Source organism: Thunnus albacares, chromosome 18 (genome assembly GCF_914725855.1).
Source record: "Thunnus albacares chromosome 18, fThuAlb1.1, whole genome shotgun sequence".
Classification (NCBI taxonomy): Eukaryota; Metazoa; Chordata; class Actinopteri; order Scombriformes; family Scombridae; genus Thunnus; species Thunnus albacares.
Genome location: NC_058123.1, coordinates 28,434,523 through 28,460,967, shown reverse-complemented (window position 1 = coordinate 28,460,967; position 26,445 = coordinate 28,434,523). Strand labels below are relative to the sequence as shown.

Here is a 26,445-nt window from a genome sequence, read left to right as displayed (position 1 = left end):
ACATATTTTAAAACACATTTGAAACTGCCTGGTTGAAATGGTTATCAAGTTTCAGTGAAGTATTTCAGAGGAAATGAGAACCATTTCATGTCTCATATTTAGACTGATGCATTAATGTCTGGATTTACAAAGAAGCTCATGAAGAAGTTAATGCCTTTAGCTGGTGGGTGAAGGTTGTGTCCTTCCACAAAGCAAAACAAACAAATGGGTCTGTTACATTATACTGAATACCTACCCGCACTTCCATATTTGGTATACAGAGTAAGCCAATAAGAGACTGGATTCCAGAGTTGCCTGACTTGCAGAGGTTAATGATGCCTGCAAGGTGAATGGGCCCAGAGGGTGAGGTTAGCCAGAGAAACACAGGTTCTAAATAACTCTACACACTGTGTGATTTGCAGCATGGTCAAATATGCTGGCATTCTATAAACAATGAAATGTTAATAAGGCATTCAGAGATGAGGACAATGTAGAGTAAGAAGAATGTTTTCTTAGTGCCACATGATTAAAAGAGGTGACTTTATTGTATACATATTTTGTCTGAACAAAACTGACTGTAAATTCCGTTTTATCATTTACCTGACCAGGAGCGAAACGAGGCAACTATAGACATTTTACTGGCCATGAATCGAGCCTCCCTGTCCTCCCTGAAGACAACACATAAAAATATTTTAACAATGACAAAAACTATCCTACAAAGTTAATGTTCTATGCTTTAACAGACTCTGTGGACTCACCTAAGCTGCCCATCTGCTATATCAGGAGTGTGTCTGTAGTGTAAATCAGTGTATGGGGCCAGGATTTGCTGAGACAGAGAGATGTGTGTTTTTAATAGCATCGTTCACACTTTAAGAGTTATTGTATACATGTCAATTAGAGATTTGTCAGTACCTCGAGTTCAACGTCTGAGCGGACGTACTGCCTTGTGTGAGGGTGGTTGAGGAGGTGCAGGATTGTGGTGATGAGAGCTTCATTGATGCGACTCAGCTGACAGTTGGTCACGCTCTTCAGAATGGTGCTGAGACCGCCACGCTGTGCCACCACAACAGGGTTCTTCAAGGCTGCAGAATAAAGGGGCCACACAGAGTTCTCCCGACACTGTTACACTGCTGACGTCAGAGCCAAAGTGTGTACGTATGTGAGTGTGTGTGTGTGTGTGTGTATGTGTGTGTGCACATTATTTGTACTCACTGAGCTCACAGATGATGGCGATGCAGGCCCGCACCATACGATCTTGTTCATGCAGCCCATCGTTGCCCACAGCGATGAGGGAATTGGTGAGAGAGGAGGGGAAAAGCAGTGCATTTACAGTGATCATCTGTAAAAAGCAGCAGTACAAACACACAGGATGGTCAGTTTTTTTTGTTGTTTTTTTTAACTCTTCTTAGTTTATTAGAGTCAGAGTTAGCCAAGAAGGCCCATTTACATCTGCTGTCCCTGGCCATATATTAAAAAAGTACCCTAAAAAATAGTATAAAACAACATATCTTATAAAATTCATATAATAAATATGGCCACAAGCAGCAATGATTGGGATCCAAGCCAATTGGGAGCATTTGGATGCTTGTTTCCCATTTAAATATTAATGGATTGTAGTTTTCATGAATGCACGCTGATATGATGAGACAGTCAGTCCAAGAACTTGAATGAGATCAGAGGATCAGAATATGATCTGATTTTGATCTTGACTTTGGACAACTTTGGATATTCCAACAATGGTTATTCCAGCAAATAATTTATATCAACCAATTGATATGATTAAAGACAGACTTAAATATATGTGGAATTTTTTAGGTGAATGTATGACTTCATGCATTTGCATTAAAATTGTTCTTTTGTAAATTTACTTTAATATATTCAGAAATTCTTGTATTATATCTTTGTATTATATTATTATTATTTGAATAAACATTTATTCAGATGTACGTTTGACCGTGATTGTTTATGAACTTTGTACCATACACTTACTACAAAACTTGAGGAAGAGAGACATTTTACAACAGTGTTTCTCAATAGCTCTATTACGGAAGACAGCTTACCATATTCTAGCACATCCATGGATTCATCTGGACCCACTGAGCCAATTTTGTCTCGGAGACTTATGGTTCAAAAGTTACAGGCCAAAATGTAAAGTTCGTTGTTACGGCACCACCATCTAGCCAATCGGTATAATTTTCTGTCCTATCTGCCAAGTCTGAACAAGAAGAATCCTAACAAATACAGTAGAGTTCCAGCAGATTCGCTGTTTGGACCCCTAAATATACACAGTATTGTACACCACATATCCACCAATTAATAATCACACATACACACACAGTTAGCTGCGATCCATACTAAGTAAGTGAGAGAGAAAAACACATGTAAGAGAAGGAATAGTAGAAGACTGATCTAGGCAGTCAAGACAAGACAGACATCAAGATGGCAGCAGGGAAGACAGCCAGTATCCTAATGTTGACATGTTTGATTATTAATGAGCCACAGCTTCGACTTGCCAGAGAAAGAACAATAAGTACATAAGTGAGTTCTCTGATGTGTACTGGTGCAAAATTCTATTTTTTGACACTGTAGAAAAAAACATTGACAGATAGAAGACATTTCTTCTAATGGGAGTCATACAATCTCCTCTTACGGTGCCTCTGATAATCGACCGCGTGTTCTTTGTATAATAAATGTTTGTGGAGGAGGAGCAGTACTATGTAAATACATTTTCTTTAAAAACAACACAAAGATGAACATATTTTATCAAATTTCCTCAGCTCAGTAGTTAAAATGTGACATTTGTGATCTCTCTGTCTGTCTGTCTGTCTGGATGGATGGATCGATAGAACATATATATATATATATATATATATATATATATATATATATATATATATATATATATACAGATGAATCTGAAATATAACAGATGTAATGGATAAGGTAATAAATAAAAGAGAACTAGAACTTGAACAGTATGATAATATCAACTTTCCATTGGTTTTGATATGGATTTGTCAGCCTAACCGACCAACCTTTGGTAAACTCTTTTTCATGTGAGCTCTTAAGAACAGATTGGAAATTACACCACAGACCCAACTGATGATTAGGTATATATATGATTAGGTATATTTGGTTCAGAAGCTTTTTGAAAAGAACATTCTTACATTTTTAGTTACATTTAACTGAAAGTGTGGTCAGTTTCAACCTGCTGTATCACTGCTCATTCCATTAGTAAGTTTGTGCAACCATGTTCATAGATGACTGTATCATCAGCATATAGTGGGGGTGCGCAAAATGATTTAGTTATTTGAATTAGAATTTAAGTTATTTAAAGTTTTGCACTTAGCAGTTTATCTTTGCAATCATTTTTATTTTTGTGTTAAGTATTCATTTGACCCTTTATCTCAGGGCTGCTTTGGTTTCCTATTGACTGAGTGGACTAAAGGAAAATAAATCTTACTCAGAGTTGACATTGAGTAGCAAATGTTTACATTTGATTCAGTGTGATCTTTTTATTTGAGACCTATAAAAGTGTCTACTGCATTAAAATGGAAAGAGTTACTCAAAACATCAATCTAGAATCAAATCTATGAATGTATTGAATTGAGAATTGATTTTGAATCTAGAATCAAATCGATTTTGAATCGTGCATCGTTTTTGAATCGTGAATCGTTTTGAATTGCGAATCGATTGTGAATCGCATCGTGATCCCAAGAATCGGAATCGAATCGAATCATGAGATTTCCTGAATTGTGCACCCCTAGCATATAGCCGGACCTCTACATCAGGACAGACAGAAGGCAGATTGTTGACAAGTGGTTCTATATACATGTTCCACGTACAAATCCTTGTGGGACACCAGTATAAGTTTTAAGAGCTGTGAATGTATGATTATGAATATTGTGTTCTGCCATTTACGTATGATCCTATCCATTTGAGAGAATCAGGTGAACATTTTAACAAAAACACTGTCAAAAGTCACTGTCTTTCTAATATCAATGAGGACAACAACTACAATATCACCCTTATCTATCATTTAACTAGTAACCTACCATGTTAATCTTTTAATTCCCTTGATCAGTTACAAGTTACTTTTGAAAATACAGTGTTAGTATGTTTAATATGTTTTAACACTTTAAAATCCTAAAATTGAAGCGTAATAAAAACAAAAACTGGATTTTTACGCCTATTTCCATTTTTATGCAACTACAATTACAAATATAAGTAATTTTGCTGCCTCAACAAATATAGATACAAAAACAAATACTGGACTCTATGCATATCCCTATCAGGAAGACAGTGAAATGACTACAGGGTAGTTTTTCCTGGAAAAAAATTAAAACACTGGGCAGATGACACAAAAATCTAATAACGCTCTGGAAAAACAAGGTCAGTCACATAGAAAGGAGTATTAAAATCGTATCACCTGTCCTGTTTCCTTGTGGTAGTGTAGCATCAAAACAACAATTTGAATTAGCTAATTCTAGGTTGTCCTAGACATAATGATCTTCAAATTTGACTTACATGATAAATGCATTATTGGTCAATTTAGATGCACTGTGTTCATGCATCTGGTCAGTTTCTAATGGTAAGCAGCAGTCATGCAACTATGTGAACACCTTATAGAGCTGATGGAAAGAGTATTTATTGTAAGGAGATCTCACCTTGCGTGCCAGTCTGAGAGCCTGTGTTCTCTCAATCTCATTGCTTTGCTGGATGTCTATGCACCTGGGGTGGAATCAAGAGGACAGCTTAATTGAAGGAGAATGCTAACTGTTATTAATCACAAAGATAAAGTTACATTACTTGAAGACAACTACTCATTAAACTCTCTGCCCTGTCATGAATGCAAACTAAAGGCGCATTCAAATCAAAGATTTCACCACCTTTCTCTTACAGTTGTAAACTTTCCACTCAGACAGCCCAAAATCATACAGTGTAAATGGCCTTAAGAAGCTGGTAATTGCTAAGTCTAAGCAAGACAACATTGTTTGGACATTTGTGTTGCTAAGGCAGAGGTTATAATATTTCACCCACCTTGCAATCAAATAGTCCACTTGCAGACGAAGCACCTTCTCTAGTACACTACTGTCTCGGATCAGGTAACGCAGAGCTCGTAACCCAGCTGCACGTACTTCCTTAGCCTCATTCAGCAATGCTAATCGAAGACTTGGGAGGAGAAAATCACAGGAACACTTGGATCAAGAATTCTTGAACTCTTGTTCATAATTAAGAAAGTCAGTCTAATGAGCTGTGAGCTAGGAGCTTCAGCATGGCATACATGTCTAAATACTCACCAAATACTTATCTCCTCATATGTAAAGCCAAGCTTCTCCTCTGAGTGGCCAACACTGCAGAGAAGCTATGGGAGAAAGAAAAAGATTAATAAAAGTGGCTGCAACTTCAGTAAATACAAACCACCTACAGTATATGACGCCATGGTACACTTTCCATTGTCACCATCATTAGGATTTGCAAGTGGGGAATTATGTTTTTTAGTGTTATTTCAACAAACCTTTACAAAGTTGTTCAGATGACCAAGCTTGCACATATTGGAGACTCCTTGCTGTTTTGATACATTTTGAAGAATTTCACGAAGGTTCTCTGCAGGATCTGAAATCGGTGAAGAGCAGCATGACTTTCAGTTCAAAGTACTACACACACTACACTACATCTCAACAGGAAAAACGAAAACTATTAAAGACAATGAAATTAAATTTGCTGCAATACATTTAGCCCAGTAGATTCTTACATATTCTCTGTCAGGTTTGACCCATACTGTGTGAGACATGTTATTAACAAGTGTTAGAACTTGTTAAACAATAATCACATTTAACTGGAACAACAAACACAGCTAGGGTAAATATTGGTACCCTCACCGGAAGAACCATCTCCTTTTCACTATTACAAAGTCAGACGTAAACAGGGTCCACTGTTTTCTCTCTATTGTGGAACAATCCATCACTGGAATAGTCAATTACAGCATAATAAAACTGCTATAAATGAATTGTCTGAGTCAGTCCATTCTGATATGAGGAGGAGAATGGCACTTATTAGAACATTCTTTCTGTCATGCAACATGCCATGATTCTGCCCTACCACATCATGTAATGTAATGTAATGTAATGAAGGAAGTAAGTAATATTATTTTTATTAAGTACTGCAGCCCATGTAAGGGACTCTGTTGCACTCTGTTGAACTGCTCCTCATTTTCGCTTTCCATTTTCAGCATTCTATTCCAGGCTTGAGTGAAATCATTCTGCAGAGTGAAACTGTGCTAAGTGTTACTCAGCAGATTACTGTGATTTTACAGGGACACCATCTCCCTGTAATCAAGATACCGTCACATCTGTTTCTGCACTCACAAAAATGTTGAAGTTTATGTTTTGTTATGGACAGTGGCACTAAAACACTGAAGCGATAAATGGTGAAATGGTGAGGTGAAAACCTCATAAGAAACATCTACTGCTAGTTAAGATATCCAAACAGCAGAATACTGAGATGAAAAATACAGAAAGGACAGAAGCAAAAAGAACATGCTTTTCACAGCAGCCATTGGGATAGAGCTGACTGACTGACTGGACACTGAAATATAAAAATTGTAATGCCATCCACATTATTTCATCATGTGATTCTTTGTGTTCTACATGTTGGTGATCACAAATCTGACATCTGGCAATACTTGCCTGTATTGCAATAAGACTGTACAACAAGTAGCACTAAGCAGGCCCACAGCCAGGACATTACTGATGTAGTCTATATTTCCCTAGCGCAATCCACCTCCCTAAGACATGCTTGACTAGCCACAACATAATGATTATCTCACAACATAATGATCTAAAAGCTGTTTCAGAGTCTCCTCCACATTGCTTTCAAACCAAAACCTTTCAAACCAGTTCATGTACCAACAGCATCTAGTCAGCCTTTTCCCACTTTTCACCTCACATAAGTCCTGCCTGAGTGGTCTAGAGCTGAGAATGACTCCACGAAGAGGCAACATTTACATTTCGGCAGAAACAGAGCATGACCAATGAGTCTTAGTTTTCTGGCAAGAATATTTAATAATTTGATGTCACTAAGCATCAATCCCCCCATATGTGGAAGCTGTAAATACATTCTTTCATTGAATATTAAAAGGATCCAGTGTCAGGGGCATGATGTTCAGCATATGTCGCCTCAACATATGCATATCCATGAGCTATGTGAGGTCAACACCACTCTATTTGATAATGTAGCCTCTTCTGCTCATCCTTTACTGGAAGTTGCATCAAGTAAGCATGAGTTATCTCAAATATGTCAGCCAGTTTACAATGTGCATACAATGTGCAATTTGGTATGAAGGAAATGACTGTATGTACTTTGCAACACTTGACTTTTATTTGGGGTGCAGGGTCAGCCAGTTTGCCACTTTGAAAAAGACTGGAGCTGCATATGATGTTCTTTTCCTCTTTTGTGCAGCACTTAGAAAGTTGTGATTGTGAATCCATCTTACCCAAACGTGTAGCTCCCTTTCTGAAAAGTGAAGCCAATGCAGAAGTGACTTAAACCTGGATTCTCTCTAATTGCCAGCAGGGGGCGACTCCACTGGTTGCAAAAAGAAGTCAGATTGTATGGAAGTCTATGAGAAAATGACCCTACTTCTCACTTGATTTATTACCTCAGTAAACACTTTCCAAATGAGTTTATGGTCTCAGTTGCTAGTTTCAAGTCTTCTTCAATACAGCACTATGTTCATTTTGTAAATTATGGTCCTATTTAAAGTAAAACAGACGGTAAAGCAGCTTTAGGGTGTGGCTACCTTGTGATTGACAAGTTGCTACCACAGTAACAACGTTGACTACATAACGTAACCATGGCGTAACCCAAGTCAATGATCTTACCTCGGCTACACTAATGTTATTGACTATATTTCTATTCATAATACCGTGAATTAAAGCTGAAACATCTTTTTGGCTGACGTAAATCTAAATCTACAGTATGTCCAAAGGTTTGACTGGTACTGCAGATTAATATTCACACCATACTATTAAACTATCGAATGAACATCTTGAATATCAGTGGTGTATACACTCTGGCTACTTTATTAGGTGCATCTGTAGTCTAATGCAATCTAATGCAATGCAGTCCTTTACAAAAAGACCACCCGCTACAACCTCAATAATAAACATAAAAGCCTGGTTATAGTAGTAGAATAATAGTAGAATTCAAGCCAGAGTTAGTGCATTGGATTGTATTAGATTGTAGGTGTTGCTCAAGTGGCCTGTGAGTGTATAACACACTGAAGAAGCTTTCCGCAAGAAACACATATAGAGGATGTTGGGTAGGTACTTTAGCTCTTTTAATTCAACTTCTGAGGGAGTCCGTTTTTTTTAATATCCTCAAAGGATGAAGCTGGTGTTTTTCTGTATCTTTCTTTTTGTCAACAAATTCCATGAAAACACAAAAACCAACAATGTGTTAGTCCATCTCTCAATACCTTTGAACTTCCCCACCCTGTCTGTAGCACACAGCTCTATGTTAGTTTATTGCAGGTTTTATCGTTACTCAATCAGGAGGAAATAGTGCATTTGTTGGGGACTATTCTGAGCGGCAGATGAATCCACATTTGGTATTCTAGTGAGTATTTCAAGCAGCAAAATGTTTGATCATTGATGTGTTTTTTATGGTCTGGGGAGGCTTTGGATTCACATACAATACTTATTAGTAGATCAATTAATTGTTGGTTTTTGTTGTGAGACTAACTGACAATAAGAAAAGGTATATTGTTTGCGAGTACATTGAGAGCCATTGGAAACCGGAGACAAATGTGTGTGTGTTGAAACACACTTGGCCAATGAAGCTGATTCTGATTCTTGATATTGCTGCTGTCTCATCCTTTAACATCATTAGAAAGTGAAAAATTTAAATGATCCATGACATTATCCATGTTGATGACAGAGAGCATAGATGTAATATTGTTGCTATGATATTTATCACTAACTCAAAGTCATGATTTGCTTTTTTTTTTTTTAAATCACTGCTACCTGCGTTTTTAATAGCACTACGAGGTTCAAATGTTTGTACTGAAAAAGGCAGTACATGTTTTGAAGTTTTGACAGTACTACTTCGCAGATTAACAGTGATGACTTTGTGCGTTTGGCACAGACAGTAAAAGCCAAACCATTTAACACCAAGTTTGACCATGACGTCACCCACGAAAACGTACCTATACAGAAAACAAAGTGACATACCGGTAAGACAAGCAGAAAGTGAGCGGCAGTGCTGCTAAATGTGGCTGCTGCCTGAGTCTTCATGTTTCGGTTAACAGAGTTGAAACCTACCTCTTGACAGATCCAGTGGGACGTGTTCCTCACCGTTGTCAGTCCGACCTGTCAGCAGAAACACAAAGTTATGAATGAGGTCAGCTGGTGACAGGCTCGACACAACCTCGGCGCTGATGATAATTCAGTATCTGAAGTCTTGTTGAAATTGCGGTCTAGCCCTATGAGTGAAAAATCCGGCTCACCTCGCATCCGACTGCTCCGTAACGGGCGACCTCGGATGCTGCTGACTGCCATCTTTACAGGAGCCGCTCTGACACTATCGCGAGAGTCACTTTTCTTATCCCCTGTGCCTCATCTTCATCATCACACTGACCCCCACCTCCATCAGTGATGGTAAATAAAGGATAATGGCACGTTCATAAACAAAACACAAACACATGTAAATTACATCAGCTTATAAGTACAACTACTCATCTATCAAATAGGGGGGAATAGTAAAGTTTATGTCTATGTGTTTGCCTACATTCAGTAAAAGCTGTCATATCTTGCTTTCTTCTGTTTTGGAATTCTGCCTATTAACAGATTTTAAGGTAACAAACTTGTTCTAATTTGTCCTCGTTGGTTTTTAATGATCTGTGTGTTTTTCAGAAACACAGAAACCCATTCTGGTAATCCATTTAGGAGATTCATGTGAAGAACCATTCATTAGGGTGGAGCAAAATATAAAATAGTTTTTTTTTTTATGATAATTATAGCAATGTAAAAAATTTCATTTCTGGGGAAAGATGCCCCCTTGTGACCATGTTTTTCAGTGCAGTCGGACTTTTGTTGAAATTAATAAAAGACACAATTACTGAAATTCCTGGAAAAACTAAGACCTGACATCATGTTTTAATGAAAGGACTTGAAATCAACTCATAATGCTACTAGCTTATCTGCTGTTAGCAAAACCTAAGCTATCTACAATTAGCATTCAAATTTAAAAAAAATATGATTAGTGAAGAATATAACTACAATTTACAATAATTTAGTCATTGAGCTGTCTTCAAAACGTAGAAATGTTGACAAAAAAAAAACATTTTGCTTTGTTTAAGGTCTAAACCCTTTAGAGCTACACTTCATTAAAACTGCCAATTTAAAATAACTTGGCCTTTTTTAAATAAATATATGTTATTTAACTCAATATAAGAAAGGAACCGATAAAAGCAAATGCTCTTGATGAGACAGTATGCATTATGTTAATTACAAAGGGGGGGGGGGGGTTGTATTTGCTATAGAACTACATTTAACACTATACCAACATATTACCCCACAAACTGTGTTGGTTTATGCATAATGATACTGTGCACACTGAAATCACATTCAAACACCTTGTGTCTTTTCAGTAAATTAACAATGTTCTTAAGGGGGGCATTCCCCCATAATGTTTCTTCTGTTATTTGTAGACTTACTAATAAGAATGTTTGAACAAGGATGTAGAACTGGTACTTAATCTGATACCTAATCTCAAGATAATGTCGGGTGTACGGTTGCAATCAAGTCTAGGGTAAAGCCATCTCCAGCGTGATGATGGCTTTATGCTGAAACACGTTTGTTTTCTGTCCACAATCAAAATATAAAAGAAGATGGATTGGTGAGTGCTGTTGTTTTTGTTTTGTTTGTTTGAACGAGGATGTAAAAATATGGTTTGACATCATATTTTAATGCAATAGGGTGTAATTTTTGCAACATAAAGAGAAAAAATAAGTTGCGGAATTATTTGGAGTGAGCCCTGGTACCATCTCCAAAGTGAAGGCCAAGTTTCATATAAGGGGGGCTGTCAGATACAGGCCGCGAAGTGGGCGTCCCAAGAAGACGACACCCCAAGAAGACAGCACTTAGGTACCGTAGGCTGTCTTCTACAGATTTGTAGTCAAGGTTTGCAGGACAATATGGCCGACAGCTATCTACCCAGACAATCTGGAACAGACTGCACGCAGCCAATCTCCGGTCTCATAGGGCTGCCATGACTGCCCTTCGCCATCAGGCCTGTTTGCGCTGGTGCTGGCAACACATGCACTGGAACCTGAACATGTAGAGGAACGTTATGTTCAGTGATGAGTCCAGATTCTGCCTACGGCAGTTGGATCATAGGGTCAAAGTGTGGAGAAGACGTGGAGAATGCTATGCTGATTGCTGCACCAATAGAGTAACATCTTTTGGTGGAGGCAGTGTGATGGTGTGGGGCGGCATCTTGCTCACTGGAAAAAACGAGGCTTGTCATCGTTGGAGGCAATCTCAATGCAGAGAAATATCGAGATGAGATTCTGCAACCAGTGCCGATCCCATATCTCCGCAGTCTGGGCCAGAACTGAAAGATGACAACGCTCGCCCCCACAGAGCGAGGTTTATCAGAGACTACCTCCAGAATTTGGGAGTGGAGAGGATGGAATGGCCTGCCAGCAGTCCTGACCTCAACCCCATTGAACACTTGTGGGATCAGCTTGGGCGTGCTGTTCATGCCAGAGTGACCAACACAACCAAGTTGACTGACATGCCATCCCACAGCAGTGTGTGACCAGGCTGGTGACCAGCATGAGGAGGAGGTGCCAGGCTGTTGTGGCTGTGTATGGTTCTTCCACACGCTACTGAGGCTCCTGTTTGTTAAATGAATAAATTGTTAAATTGCCAATATGTCTTGTTTCTTCAAACTTCAATCATCCAATCCACCAAACACCAAACAAGAGTCAATGGCAGAATAAGCTGTTTGGCATTGGCAGAGAAGATTTGGTAAATTTTTCATGGGTGCAACCCACATACTCAGCTCTGCTGTTCATCCCACATATGCATGTTCCTTACAAATGTGGCACCATTTAAAAGGGAAATAAACAGGCTTTCCAACGGTATAAGATTTATTGCTAAGAAGCATTGTTAGAACAAAGAAATAATCTACCAAACACAAATTTCCTTACTTTTTGTGCTAAGATTATATGTCATAGACTACATGAAAGCAAAAAACTTCATATTAGAAAACAGAGCAAAATCACCATGAACTTGCAAATTAGCTGCAAAACATACCAAAAAAAAAAAAGGGGGGGGGGGGGGCGGTCTCCCTAAACCTTCCCTTGCTATAACAAGAATTTGTTAAAGTCCAGGGCCCAGGTTTAAACTTCATTGCATCAGTTGCATCTTTTACATGGTGGACGCTCAGCACAGTACTTCAGAGAAAAAATATATTAATGTGACTTAAACTAAGTAAACATTTCATGTGGAACTTACAGTATGTGCCAAGAAATGCAAATACACTTAAACGCAAAATCAAATCGTGTTGGTTGTTGAATTATGAAAGTTGTCTTTAACTGAAGGTAAACTTAAATGAGATCATTGATCGGTGGCAGGCCTCTCCCCCCACTACTGGACACCTTCCAACATTGTGGGTGACCCCTGTCACCCCTCCCACAGTCTTTTTACCCTCCTGCTGTCTGGGAAAAAGCATCCGAGCCAGCTCCACCACTCATCCTCACTCAACAACAGATGCACAAGCCACTTTAATCAGTGCTATCCACGCAGTGCCAAACTATACTTATATCTTGCATTTTGTATATAATAGTAAATAACTTAATGTGAACATTTTTGTATCTATAATGTATAATGTGAACATTTTTATAATATTGTTATGTATATATTGTTAGATTTATATTCTGTATATAAACTGTATTTATTGTGCACACTTGTCTCTTGTCTATATTTGTTGCACTGTGTCCCTGGAGGAACGAAATTTCACTCGTCTGTATGTCCTGCACATACTGTGGATTGACAATAAAGCTTGATAAGTGAAAGGATTCAATTAAAATGAGAATGTGGTGTGTCAACATATTGTTACCCAAAATACTGTATTAGTCTGCTGTATTTTGAGTTCCGTTTTGGGGCTCACATTTGTTATTTTTAACTTTTGGATAAATAAAAACTTTTTTTTAAATTGAAAGGCTGCATCCTACCACTTTCTGCCGAGCCCATAACATGCTGACAGAATTGTATTTAAATATTGTTTGGATCTGACATTTTTATTTGATCATGTAAAGTTGTTATGTATATTTGTAGTATGATATCTAAGTCAATAAACTATATGAGTTATGGATGTAGGCTGTTTGCTGAGTTGAACCTGACATACAAAATCCCTTTGCTCTTTTCTTTCAGTTCAGACCAGTTTTTGTGAAAAGATTGTTTGTGGAATCGCATTTGCATGAATACATTATGTCTGTTTATCATTATCCACATTACCTGCACATTACTGTCTTTTGGTTCATTCCCCAGTTTAGTCTGCCTCTCTATACTAAACTCATTTACAGTGGTGGAAAGTAACTAAGTAGAGGTACTTGTACTTTACTTGAGTATTTCCATTTGATGCTACTTTATACTTCCACTCCACTAAATTTCAGAGGGAAATATTATATCATATTTATATCATATAATATCATATCAGAGCCAGAAATAAGTACCTTTGTTTTATCCTCATTTAAATTAAGGAGGTTTTGAGACATCCAGCTTCTCATAGAGTCCAAGCAGTCCTTTAAGTCAGACAGATGCTGGGATTGTCACATTTGACGGAAATGTACAGCTATGTGTTGTCTGTGTAAAAGTGGAAAGACACATTAAAACGACGAATTAGAAGGCCCAACAGTAGCATATAAATAGAAATTAAGAGGGCCGAGAATAGACTCTTGAGGCACTCCATAACTCAAGGCAGCAGCATCAAACAGAAACTTGTCTATTTGATAAATATAATAGGCTATAAACCAGCTAAGAGTAGGACCAGATAGGCCAACCCACTATCATAGCCTGTCAATGAGGATTCTATGATCCACTGTATTGAAAGCCGAGCTAAGATCCAACAACACAAGTGCAACAAAAGTCCCCAGAGCCAGCTTTTATTAAAATGCCACCTTTAGGAGAGCAAGCACTGTACTGTGCTTTTGACGAAAGACTGAAACTTTTCTTAATTACAGTTGGCTTCTAGATTCTCAATTAACTGTGTGGCACTTTTCACTTTTTCTAAAATGTTTGAAATAAAAGGTAATTTTGAGATAGGCCTGAAATTATTACATAAAGTTGGATCCAGATCAGGATTTTTGAGCAGGGACTGCACATTAGCTAACTTAACACAGTTAGGAACAACCAGAGTTGAGGGATGCATTAGTAATGGCCAATAACCAAGGACCTAACCAAGGACCTACAGAACCTATTTCAGAAATTTCTCAGGAATGCAATCATAAGGACTGAAAGAAGGTTGTAGATGTGACACTGTCTCCATTAAGCTATTGATAGAGGTGGGTGCGGACTGGTATAGTGTCACTGAATGGTTGCATGATGGGATTATATACAAATCTGTGGATGGAGCTGTGATTGATGCTCTGATGATCTTGATCTTGTCTACAAAAAAAATCTAAAAATTGCTCAGAATCAATGCAAAAAGCATTATCAGAAAATGGGGATAAGTTCAGTGTCATGGAGGTGAAAACGGAGCAAAGAAATATCAGCCGATGAGTATGACAATATTAGCATTTATGATGGTGGTATTGGAGGACAGTATCAAAAACATTGGACTTATGGTGTGTGATAAAAATATCCTCCAGGCACAGTGAATTTATACTTAGGCCCAGGGTAAAAATCAAATCTAAAATGTTCCCACGATTATGTGTGGAGTTTGAAATGTTCTGTAAATTGAAAAACTGTGAATGTTTAAAAACTACAAGGTGGCCTATAGGAAGAAGCACTATCAACTGTGTGGACATTAAAACTACCTGCCATTACTACCTTATCATAATCAAGTACAATGGATGACGTTGACATGACATTGACACAAGCCGTGTTGGAGAGTTTGGTTAAAAAGGCATGATTGGGTTTTGGTGGTCGGTATACAATAACATAAAACAGGGCAGTTACAGTTGATCCAAAGCTGTAGCTTTCCATATTTGTCTGCAAGTTTTTCCATATGGAAAGTTGTCCACAAGAGGGTCTTCCACAGCCACAGCTAGAGGAATTTTTCACAATCTGGTAACCAAAAACTTGTTCCTAATAATAGCTTACAGCTGAATATTTTCTTGGACTTTGATTATTATTAAAGCCATTAATTAGCACTTACAAACCCTTTATAAAGGATGACTTATTACAAAGTTTTACGCCCAGCGTGTTTTGTCATTTGCAGGTTTAGGTATTATATAATAAAATTGTGATTTTGTCTGGTCATTTTCATTTTTTTTTTAAGTCAATCAAATAAAATTATTGACATCTTTCTCATTTCAGCCTACCCAAGATTATTTTTTCAAAACTTTTGAGCCAATAATCAAATACATTTGAGCAGTGTTTTCAGACATATATTTTTAACATGACAAAAGAGTAAAACCATTTAAAGCTGTACCTGGATGCAGACAAAATGGCAGACAGTTGTCTGCTGTCCGCAGTTGACAGGAAATCACATGACCTTAACAGCGAAAGTTGGTCTTCTTCATGTTGTTTTTACATGAACATGTGCATTGCACATGTGCGTAGTCTACTTTTGGCAGTCAGTAAAGGTGAGAGGGCGGGAGGACTTTACAGCAGTAAGAGGCCTTAAGGATCTTTTAAAAAGTTTGTTGGCTTTTCTAAGGTTTTATACAATGTTGTCTATCAAACTTTAATATATTGAAGAATCCAGCAAGTGTAGGTATACCGATATGGAGAAAATACATTTGAAAATGCCAAGTGGCTCCAAGCATTTAACATTAGCAATATTTGTCTCGATGTTGCATGTAAGCACTTTTTTAAAGTATTTGGTTAAAATGAATCCTGAGTTTAAATGACTTTAAAATAGATACTGTACTGTTGAGTTTGACAAACTGTTTGATTCGCATTACATTAGCTCGCTAATAGGAAGCAGAGGTTAGCTGCTGGGATGCTCAGTCTGGCTAATGCCTGACGTTAGAGCTTGTACTGTAGCACACAGTTGACACTAGCCTGACTATTACCACAACTAACCATCTGTAGTGTAGGGCCTGGCTTCATCATAGTCCAGGAAAGCAGCTCATAATGTAAGCTGTGTGTGTTACTGGTTAAAGTCACTTTAATGACGCCTCCACATTTTCTTTAAGTTTAAGATATGTTATTAATCATGAAGGGGTTCTGCTCAAATTGGCACATTAATGATATAATTTGTAATTGGTTTAATATAGTTTAAGCTGCCAGAGGTGCTTTGCTCCCATGCAATTCTCCACAGTGTTTCGGTAGATGATTGTAGTAAAAATGTTGATTTTCTGGTTGTAAAAGTCAAAGTGAAGCTATTTAGCTGAGGTCTTCTCATGAACGCAAATTATCTTGCTTTTAATTTGACAAGCTTACATTATTAATTTCTAGTTGACATTGTGGGTGTATGTGATGTGCTATTGTGTGTAGCTTTGTATTTCGTATTATGTGTCCTGTGTGTTTTTTGCTTTGTATTGTTTGTTATTGTGCTGTTATATGTTTTAATTGTGATCTACTGAAGGGACTGCAGATGAAAATGAGCTATAAGCCCAGTAAATAAATAAGACAAGATAATACATCAATAAATAAATAAAAATAAAGAGCAGACATAAACAAAACTAATTTAAATTAATTACAAATCAAATTCATTACAAGGCTTCATACAATATTTAAATTGGGAAGTTTGCCATTAGTACAGATTTAAAAATGGACCAAGGCTCTAGTATTCACAGCTTTATAGTTTGTGCGGTATTTTAGATTGTCCAGTAGGATTTTAAGTAGGACATGAAGAAAGTAAAGTTGGGTTTCTGTATTGCAAATTTGCTGGTGTGTATATGGAATTCTGCTAATAAAGAAATAAGATTAATAATATACATTTTCTTTACAGACATTTCATTAGCTAACAATAATAATAATAATAATAATAATAATAATAATAATAATAATAATAATAATAATAATAATAATAATAATAACAACTACATATTATTTGAAACAAAAAAATATTTTAGTAATAAACATGTTTTTTTTTTTTTTGTTTACAGATTATTCCAAACAAATACCGAAGCAGTTTTACTAATTGTGCAATCCGGATTATCTCCCTTACATATTTATTCTTATTTTTTATACTCAAAAAAGGATGTGAATTCCCTATATACAATTCTGGTGGAGTTGTTTGATGGATAATATTTCTGGTTGGTTCATATTCTGGCAAATAACAGCAGAATTTTAATACCTGACGTAACAGCATCCCACGTGGGTGAACGCAACACCATTCGCCTTGTGAATGACGTGTCAACAAAGTGCCGGAAGCTTTCAGTCTGTCCAAAATGGCTTACCAGACCTTACAGCAGGAGTATTTACAGATCCCTGTTGTTACCAGGGCATATACAACCGCCTGTGTCCTCACAACTGCTGCAGTGGTAAGACAAATTCATAAGCTCACCGTGTTGGCTAGGGCAAAGCTTGGTGTCGCTTAACGGAGTTAAGGTAACCTGTTTACTTTGCTACTAGCTCGATGCTTTAGCTATAGCTCCTCTGAGAAGGATACGTGTCCAAACCCGGTTATCCAGGATGTTAACGCTCTGATTGAAGTTACAAAATAAGCTGAAAGCCGAGCTGCCTGTCTCCGGAGCCGACGGACTTTATTTTAATACGTGAACCAAAACTGAAGGCGCCCGGTAAGTTGCGTTTCCGTAGTTTGGCAGATTACAGAATGGCGACACGGCTATTATGTGTTTTCCTGTTAATGCTGCCAGGTAACAGTTCTCTTCTCTCAAGAGGAAACCTGCTAAAAATCCTCCCGAATGATCTAGTACCGTATCATGGTAAACTTACATTATAAACATTACATGCATGCACATTATCTATCTATCTATAAATGACAATAACAGTGGTGGGCAGTTTAATCAATAAGAATGCAACATTTGTTAGAAATTGATCATATATTATCGCATTTCTTCTCGTCTCGCTTTCTTAAAATAACGGTGAGATGTCCATATGAACAGTGAAAGAGGTTTTCCTCGCCGTAATCATTCCTCCTGTTCATACCGGCTATTAAAAGATCCCCTTCAAATGTGCTTGTAAGTGATTGAGGCCAAAATCCAGTTTGTCCATTTAAAAGTGTCATTTAAAAGTGTATCTGAAGCTTATATGAGGCTTCATCAGTCTGAGTTAGTCACATCAAGTGGATATCTGACACATTTACAGTCTTTTTAGCATCAAATTCCCTCTTTGTGTTTCCTCGGACAGTGTTTCTCTGCTGAGCTGCGGTGGAAGTATAGTAACAAAAAGAGGGACTTTGGCACTAAGAAGACTTTGAAAGCTTCATTTCAGCGTTAGATAAACTTTTAAATACATTTTTACACAGAAGGAGGACTGTGGATTTTGTCCCCCATCACTTACATTGTAAGTGCATTATGAAGGGATCTTCTTATAGTCAGTATGAACAGGAGGAATGATTACAGCAAGAAAAATATGTTTCAATGTTCATTCGGGCTCCTAACTGTTGTTTTAAGACAGACTTGAAAAACTGTAACTCTGTCCTTAATCCCGTAGGTAACTAGTAATTCCACCTGTCAAATAAATATTTCTCTCTGACTCACTGAATAATGATAATATAGATAGAGGGACGGAGAGAGAGAGAGAGAGAGATATTGACAACCATTCAAAATGGTGACGCACACACAACCCTGAGAGGATGATCTGTATGTACACTGAAGTTTTGGTGTCGGTGCAGAGCATGTATGACTTGAAGAAGCAGGTGCTGCACAGGGGAATCAGCCAGAGTGTTTCAGGAGCCCATTTCACAAATTGATTCGCTAGCACTGTTTACAAAAAGGTGCCAGCGTCCTGTTTCATAAATGATTGTCACTGGCAAACTACAGATAAATTTGTGAGTCCTGCAGTCCTCTCGAAGGCTCATACTCAGGTCACAAGTGTGGTGTTTATTCTGATTAGTTCAACGTGTCCAAATGAATGTGAGAGGGAATGATCTTGTGTGTTGCAGATTTAGTGTTAAACAGGTACCTGGGTCACATATACAGGCTGCTAGGGTTTTTGCATTGAGTTCCCATAACTATAGAAACATACTGTGACTGTGGTTAAGATGTAAAGGAAGTTTTGGTTGCATCCCATAAGTGGTGGTGCTGTTGTCATAGTGTTGGTATTGTGTTTTTGTATGTCTGTGCAGCGCAAATATCCTATAACTTTTGATGCAATGTATCGACCGGTAATGTGAGGATATTTTGGGTGTCACAGTCTGATAATAAGGATAAGAAAGTTGTATCACTTGACTGTACTTCAGTTTCATCATTCATTATACCACAATAAGACAACAAGACACTTTGATATTTTCCTATTTCTCTCAATGAACTCTGTCTGTAATATAATTCACAGGACAGAAGCTGTCATGCATAATGACCTTTATTTTTAGTGGGGGGTTAATGGAGTCATTTGCAACTGAGGAATAATGAAATTTAGTCTTAATCTAATTGAACTTGCATCAACCTTTACATTAATAAGCTGGCTAATTGGTCACACAATTGAAACCCTGGCCTCATTTTCTCTGTACTCTTCTCTGAAGTGTTCATACAACCGTGGTTTTTTTAGTCGACTTTCATTCTGTCCTGAGGAGAAGTGATACTCCCTACTTTGCATATGGTTCCACAAGAGAAACCGCAGGTGGAGTGGATTAGGCTGAGAATTTATTCAAGGCTGTTCCGCTTGTTTAGTCAATGGTCCAATAAATGGATTTTATTGAGGGAACTCTTAATAAAACAAAACACCCAAAAGTGAGAAAGTGTTTCATTTGCACTTGTTTGGTCAGCTCAGACTTATTGCGTCAAAACGGGTAAGAACACGTTCACTATTCCACCTTCCGTTTCTGATGCACAAACATGACACTGCGCTCGACCATAAACCACATGCACTTCATGTATTACAATATTCAGAGGTAAACTGTTGGTTTTTCTTGTAAGGTGTTGTCACAGTTTCCACCACGCCACTGAAAATTCTCTACACTGATAGGCTGCACTTTAGCTTCATGCAGCTGGCAGCTCTTCAAAGGCTAGTGCTCTTTTCTGATGCTGTCTTGTCTTGTGAAGTTGATATTTCACAAAAATGATCATGAATAACTATAATGCATTAAAGACATTAGTTTCATGCAGATGCGTGCAGATGTGGAATCTGTAATGTTGACGGACACATCTAGTCATAGGTTTTAACAGAGAGATTTCAGTGTGTTTTGGTTAAACAAAGTAATGACAGTTGGATTTTATGAGTCAACAGTGAGTCCATTTATATTCACATATTCAAATATTCTCTTACTGAGGTTATGTGTAAACACCACGTACCAAGTTTATGACTGAATATTGATTTAAAGCAGAAGCACTCTTCTAATGTCGTTACATGTATCCAAATAATACACCACAAATGTACAAACTGAAACTCCATTTCCATGTAGAGAAGTAGCTTCCGTTAAAGTTCCCGCGTATCATTCAGTGTAAATGTCTTATCTCAAGAGCTCAGCCAGGAAAAGATGTTTGTCACATCTGGATCATTTTGCGAAGTTCTTTATTATTATTGTTACCGTCTATAACATTGTCTTTTGTTGTCTTCTTGTCACAGCAACTAGAGATCATCACACCCTTTCAGCTATACTTCAATCCGGATTTGATTCTAAGGAATTACCAGGTGAGTAATCTGGCTCATCTCATCTCATCCGCTCATCCTCATCCTCAGGGGTTAGTGTCAGGGCACATACCATTTCACATACTTCACAGCCTCAATTATCTCAGCTACCTGACTTATTTGGGCAACAAGTGGTTTTTTTTAATGAGAACAGACATCTACCACATGGATTATCAATGGTTTTTGCACATCATTTTATAAATCAAATATAATTAGCTCTGTTGTCTTAAGGTGGGATGGCTTGCACAAGGAACGGGTCTCTTATAATAACTGCATAAATAGTTATCATTCACGTCATGCGGCCTGCCTCTCTTCAGTATGTTGACTAATTGCTAGACATTCTGCAGTTAAACAAAGCCTCTAATCACTCTAATCAAGGAAATGACCTCTGGATTTGTTTATTCTACTGTATGCTTGTATGTTACGTACAGCTGAATGTTCTCTCTCTCTTTGTAGGTATGGCGGCTAATAACCAACTTCCTGTTTTTTGGTCCAGTTGGCTTCAATTTCCTGTTCAATATGATTTTTTTGTATCCTTCTCAGTTCTCAGTTTCATTGCATTTATCATGTGAAGTGACTTTACATACTTTCTGTTTCACAAGGGATACGTGTTTTCAGAGATGGGATGATGCAACTTCACAGTAAAATGTTGTCTTTATATATAAATGGAGTCATGTCAGTTTTTTATTTATATAACCCAATATCACAAACCACAAATGGTAAAATGGGCTACATTTTATATATTTTCTAGTCTTCCGACCACTCAAAGTGCTTTACGCTACATTCACCCTTTCACACACACATTCTTACATTGCAGGCAGAGGCTGCCATGCAAGTTGCCAACCAGCTCATCAGGAGATCTAATTTAATACTCACAGCCTTCGGGAGCAATTTGGGGTTCAGTATCTTGCCCAAGGACACTTCAACATGGGGACTGGAAGAGCCGGGGATCGAACCGCTGATCTTCTGATTAGTGGACGACCCGCTCTATCTCCTGAGCCACAGCCGCCCCAAATTTTACAATCTGTATAGTATACAACATTGAGAAACTTCTACTCAATCTTCTCAATCATTCAAACCAATGACACATAAACACATATGCTGTGGCAGTTCTTCATTATGTAGATGATGAGGAAATCCGTCAAATGGTTCTGGCAGACTTTCTGTGTACATTTCCTTAACCATCTGCTTTCAGGTACAGATACTGTCGGATGCTAGAGGAAGGCTCTTTCAGGGGACGCACGGCTGACTTTGTCTTCATGTTCCTCTTTGGTGGGCTTCTGATGACTGTATCCTTCCCATGAAAGTGAAAAGCATTTTAATATACAGATAATGAGATCCTTGTTGAACAATTCAATGACCAATGTCATTTATTACTTATACTGACCTCAACATTGACAGCTCTCTAGTATAGCTTGGCAGAAAAAATTTAAGGCAGAAAGAAGAAGACGAATGTAGGATTTGTGTAACAACTGGTTGATGTTCTTGCGTATTTGTCTCTTTATCAAACAAATATGCAATACGACTGTACACGTTACTAGAACCCTTTTCACATCAGCACTACTAACCTCTGTAAACCTGTTTTTTATTTAGTTTTCCTATTTTTTTCCTCATATTTTGTTTGGTATTCATATTTATCTGTTCTGCAGCTCACAGAGCTCAAGAGCCTCAACAAGCCTCAAAAGTCTACAGCTACACTAGCAGCTCTGTGAGACTGTAGTCAAGCACAGTTGTGCTTTAAGCTAAATGCTGACATCAGCATACTAAAAGGGTCACAGTGACAATGGTAACATGTCCTAGTTAGCTCTACACCAAGTACAGCTGAGGTTTATGGGAATGTTACTGTTTTTTTGCAGGTATTTGTCATAAACAAAGGTGTTGGACATATTTTGACCTGATGTTGGCGCTAGATGAAAAGTTTCAGGGGCCGCTAGAGTTATTAAAATTCATTCTGAAAGGGACATAAATGCCTATACTAAACTTCATGGTAATCTGTGGAGTAGTTTTCATTTCTAGTAGACATTTCACTCAAAGTCACAGATGTGAACCTTGTGGTGATTTGTTCTTTATTAGGCATATCATCAGCACAGCAGCAGTATATATCAGTAATAACCATCATGTGGTGGTGGGGAGAGGTATGTGCCAGTGGAATATAAAGTGAAATGTTATTGTCATGTGACATACCACTATAGTCAGTGGCATTACACAAAGAATTGGCATATGACACTAAAACAATATTGGCGCCCAACCAGTATATGCCGGTAAAGGGTGGTTTCTGTCAGAGGAGCATGAGTGACATAATGTTTGTATGTAAGTGCCATAAGCCACTACAACAGCAGCAGCATACCAAAACCCATAAGCATATATGATTAAAATAAGAGTAGCATGCCTTCAGCTGCTTTTTGACCTCGGACTGCACAAATGCAACTAATAATAGCAGCATTAAATAACTGGCCAAAAATATATCACTTAATGTTAGAACTCAGCATGGTGCCAGTTTGTCCCTCATGATACAGTCAGTAGAATTCATTTATTCGCCATGTTCTTTAACAAGGTTTCAGATATTTGGAACTTTTGTGAGTCTGGTGTTCCTGGGCCAAGCCTTCACTATCATGCTGGTGTACGTTTGGAGTCGACGAAACCCAAACGTTCGCATGAATTTCTTTGGGCTGCTGAATTTCCAGGCACCCTTCCTGCCATGGGTGCTGATGGGATTCTCACTTCTGCTGGGCAACTCCATCATCGTGGATCTTCTAGGTACCTATCACTGTCACCTGCAGTCATTGTTGTTTTTTCCTTACTGATGTTTTAAAGGGCTGAAGAGAACTGATATGGTTGGTGGTGTACAGTATGAATGGTGCTTGTGTTAAAATGATTTTTTACCTTTCTTGAGGTATCGCTGTTGGTCATGTGTACTTCTTCCTGGAGGATGTTTTCCCCAACCAGCCAGGTGGTGGAAGGTGGCTCAAGACCCCATCTATCATGTGAGTCCCTAGCTTCCTCTAACATTTTAGGTGAAAAGCTTTACTAGCAGCTCCAGCAAATGCAATTTTCAACACACCTTACACTCTGAAAGTGCAGGAATGAATGTTAGAACTTTATTTGCATGGGAGCTAATGGGTAAGTAAATTTCATGGCAGTCTGCCTATTAGATTGTGATGTATTTGATTGTATTTTTGTACAAATTTGACATTTAGTCCTCATGGTGGTTTCAGAGGAAAGTTCACAGAGTGACCAAAATGGAGGTAGTCCCAAAGTATTCAATATGAAATAAATAAAAATGAAATATATAATCACATGAATAAATTCTGCAAAATTTATAAATGAACCAATAAGTTGTGAAGTGATTTCAAAAAGCATTAAAACTCAACTCATTATGAAATGTATCATTCTTATCTCCATAATAACAGAGTTGTATAGGACTTCATTTTTATTTCTTAATAGACCTTTTTATTTAAAAATTGCCTTTATCAAAAGTATGTTTTATTTCATAATGTCACTATTTATAAAGACGCATTTTATTTTATAATGTAATTTTCATGACAGTGGTGTTATCATCGCCCCTTCGCCTTTCATCACATGCCCCTTTCCTCCAAGCAAGCTCAACAACTGCTACCAAATTTAGCCAGTTAGTTCCTGTTATCTAGACTAGAGTGACGTCGGTGTCTCCATTATCAAAAATGACATCAGGAAATAAAACTTGATGAAAAAAAGTGTCATTGGTTAAAATACCAAAATTAAATTAAACAAAACTTTAGAAAAGGGGAATAAATGTTTAAATAAACAGTGTATAATGATATCCATTAAAATTATTGTATCGAAATGATTCATAATAATAATGAACCAACACTTAACTTTTGTTAATTGTTGGTTCAACTTAAGATACAATATAATAATAATGTTAGTCAGCTAGGTCAGTAATGGATGCAGTGCGTGGATTGTGTGTGTGATGCATGCAAACATAATGCACATCACAAACAAGCAAGCAACAACAAGCAAACAAACAAAACCATCTGTCTTGTGGAGGCCTTGGAGGAAGAGAACAGAGAGAGGTTAACAATGAAGCCACTTAAATAGGCTGATGCCTCAATTACTCAGGTGTAGGTAGTTTCCTGATGCCTATTGGCTTCTGAGCCAGGAAGCCAAACCAATCTCACAAGCAGAAGGCAGAGAGAGAGAGGGACTTTGGTTAGGAAATTTCATGGCTATTTTCCAATGAGATTTTTTGAGATTTCTTGTGTATGAGTGGAAATTTGTGCTTGATGAAAGGTCACAGGCTCACCAAAACATAAGGAATCATCCTTTTGGGACCATTAAAAGACATGCTAAATCTGGCCAGAAGGAGCTCCCCCGTGACTTATGGGTTAAGACACCAACCAATGAACCACAACGTCCCCATTTAAAATCCAGCTGGGGAACACTCTCCCTCGCTCCCTGCCCTCTCTACTCTGTCGTGTAGATACAAAATGCCCACAGAAATCTATTTTTTATCTGGCTAGTAGTCCAGATGTTTTGATCTGGATCAGAGTGTTTGATAGAGAGACTGATCAACATGGCGACTCTTAATGGGGCAGCTGTGGATCAGGAGGTAGAGCAGGTTGTCCACCAATCGGAAGATCGGGCAAGATACTGAACCCCGAATTGCTGCTGATGGCTGTGCCATCAGTGTGTGAATGTGGGTGAATGATTAGATTCCCTCTGATGGGCACGTTGGAACCCTGCATGGTAGCCTCCCCTGCCATCAGCGTATGATAAAAAGCGCTTTGAGTGGGCAGAAGACTAGAAAGGCGCTATACAAGTCATTCACCATTCCAAAGCCCCAAACCACCAACACTAACAGTCATGCAGAGATGTATTGTCTTTATTTACATAGATGTCGGCCTAAAGAATCATCACATCAATTATGAACACTTCTGTATGTCTTAAGAAATCCTGCATCATCCTCCTCTGTGTGTCTCCCACAGAAAGATGCTGTTTGACACTCCAGAGGAAGATGCCAACTACAACCCCCTGCCTGAGGAGCGCCCGGGAGGTTTTGCCTGGGGGGAGGGACAACGCCTTGGAGGTTAAATACACCCCGAGATCATCCCTGATTGTCAGGTCACTTTAAAGGACATTCCCTCCGAGAGATGAAGGGGACGAACATGGTCTTTGTTCTTGACGTGTTTGTTTAGTTCTGGATGAAGAATGCCAAACAACCAGAACTTGTCTGGAGATAACCATCTGTTGTCTTTGTATATGGGCTTAAATCATCCTCAGAAACTCTTCTTGATGCCAGATTGTTGCTCTAAGACTATTTTAGAGGACACAAGCTTTGGATGGACGGTGAGCCTTATGGCTTGGTTGATGTTTGTCTTCATCTCGGGAAAAAAAAAAATTGACAATACAACAACTGTCATATAAAAGAGTCAAAAAATGACAGCAGTAAAATATTATCGAAATGAATTTATTCAGATGGAGAGTGCTTTTTTTCTTTCATTTCACTTTTTTAAAGAATAAATGTGTGTGGCAAATGATGCTTTGGTTTCATCTC

The 26,445-nt window shown here is 38.0% G+C and overlaps 2 protein-coding genes across 2 annotated transcripts in view; one reads left to right on the top strand and one right to left on the bottom strand.

The window, feature by feature from the left end:
* LOC122967955 (rapamycin-insensitive companion of mTOR-like) overlaps positions 1-17,529 on the bottom strand; it is a 46,408-nt gene extending 28,879 nt beyond the window's left edge. The window contains exons 1-12 of the mRNA XM_044332771.1: positions 17,458-17,529; positions 9,488-9,624; positions 9,303-9,350; positions 5,498-5,595; positions 5,280-5,344; positions 5,020-5,151; positions 4,647-4,710; positions 1,192-1,318; positions 892-1,061; positions 738-805; positions 580-647; positions 236-318 (exon numbers count right to left, since the gene is read on the bottom strand). Of these exons, the coding sequence (XP_044188706.1) occupies positions 236-318; positions 580-647; positions 738-805; positions 892-1,061; positions 1,192-1,318; positions 4,647-4,710; positions 5,020-5,151; positions 5,280-5,344; positions 5,498-5,595; positions 9,303-9,350; positions 9,488-9,539 (975 nt within the window). The 5' untranslated portion in view covers positions 9,540-9,624; positions 17,458-17,529. The remainder of the gene's footprint in view (positions 1-235; positions 319-579; positions 648-737; positions 806-891; positions 1,062-1,191; positions 1,319-4,646; positions 4,711-5,019; positions 5,152-5,279; positions 5,345-5,497; positions 5,596-9,302; positions 9,351-9,487; positions 9,625-17,457) is intronic.
* Positions 17,499-26,428, top strand: derl2 (derlin 2). Its single transcript, XM_044332773.1, has 7 exons — positions 17,499-17,644; positions 20,850-20,915; positions 21,369-21,442; positions 22,108-22,201; positions 23,474-23,669; positions 23,806-23,896; positions 25,877-26,428. Exons 1-7 carry the CDS (start codon positions 17,552-17,554, stop codon positions 25,980-25,982), a joined length of 720 nt encoding a protein of 239 aa, XP_044188708.1. The 5' UTR covers positions 17,499-17,551; the 3' UTR covers positions 25,983-26,428.
* The last annotated feature ends 17 nt before the right edge of the window (positions 26,429-26,445 follow it).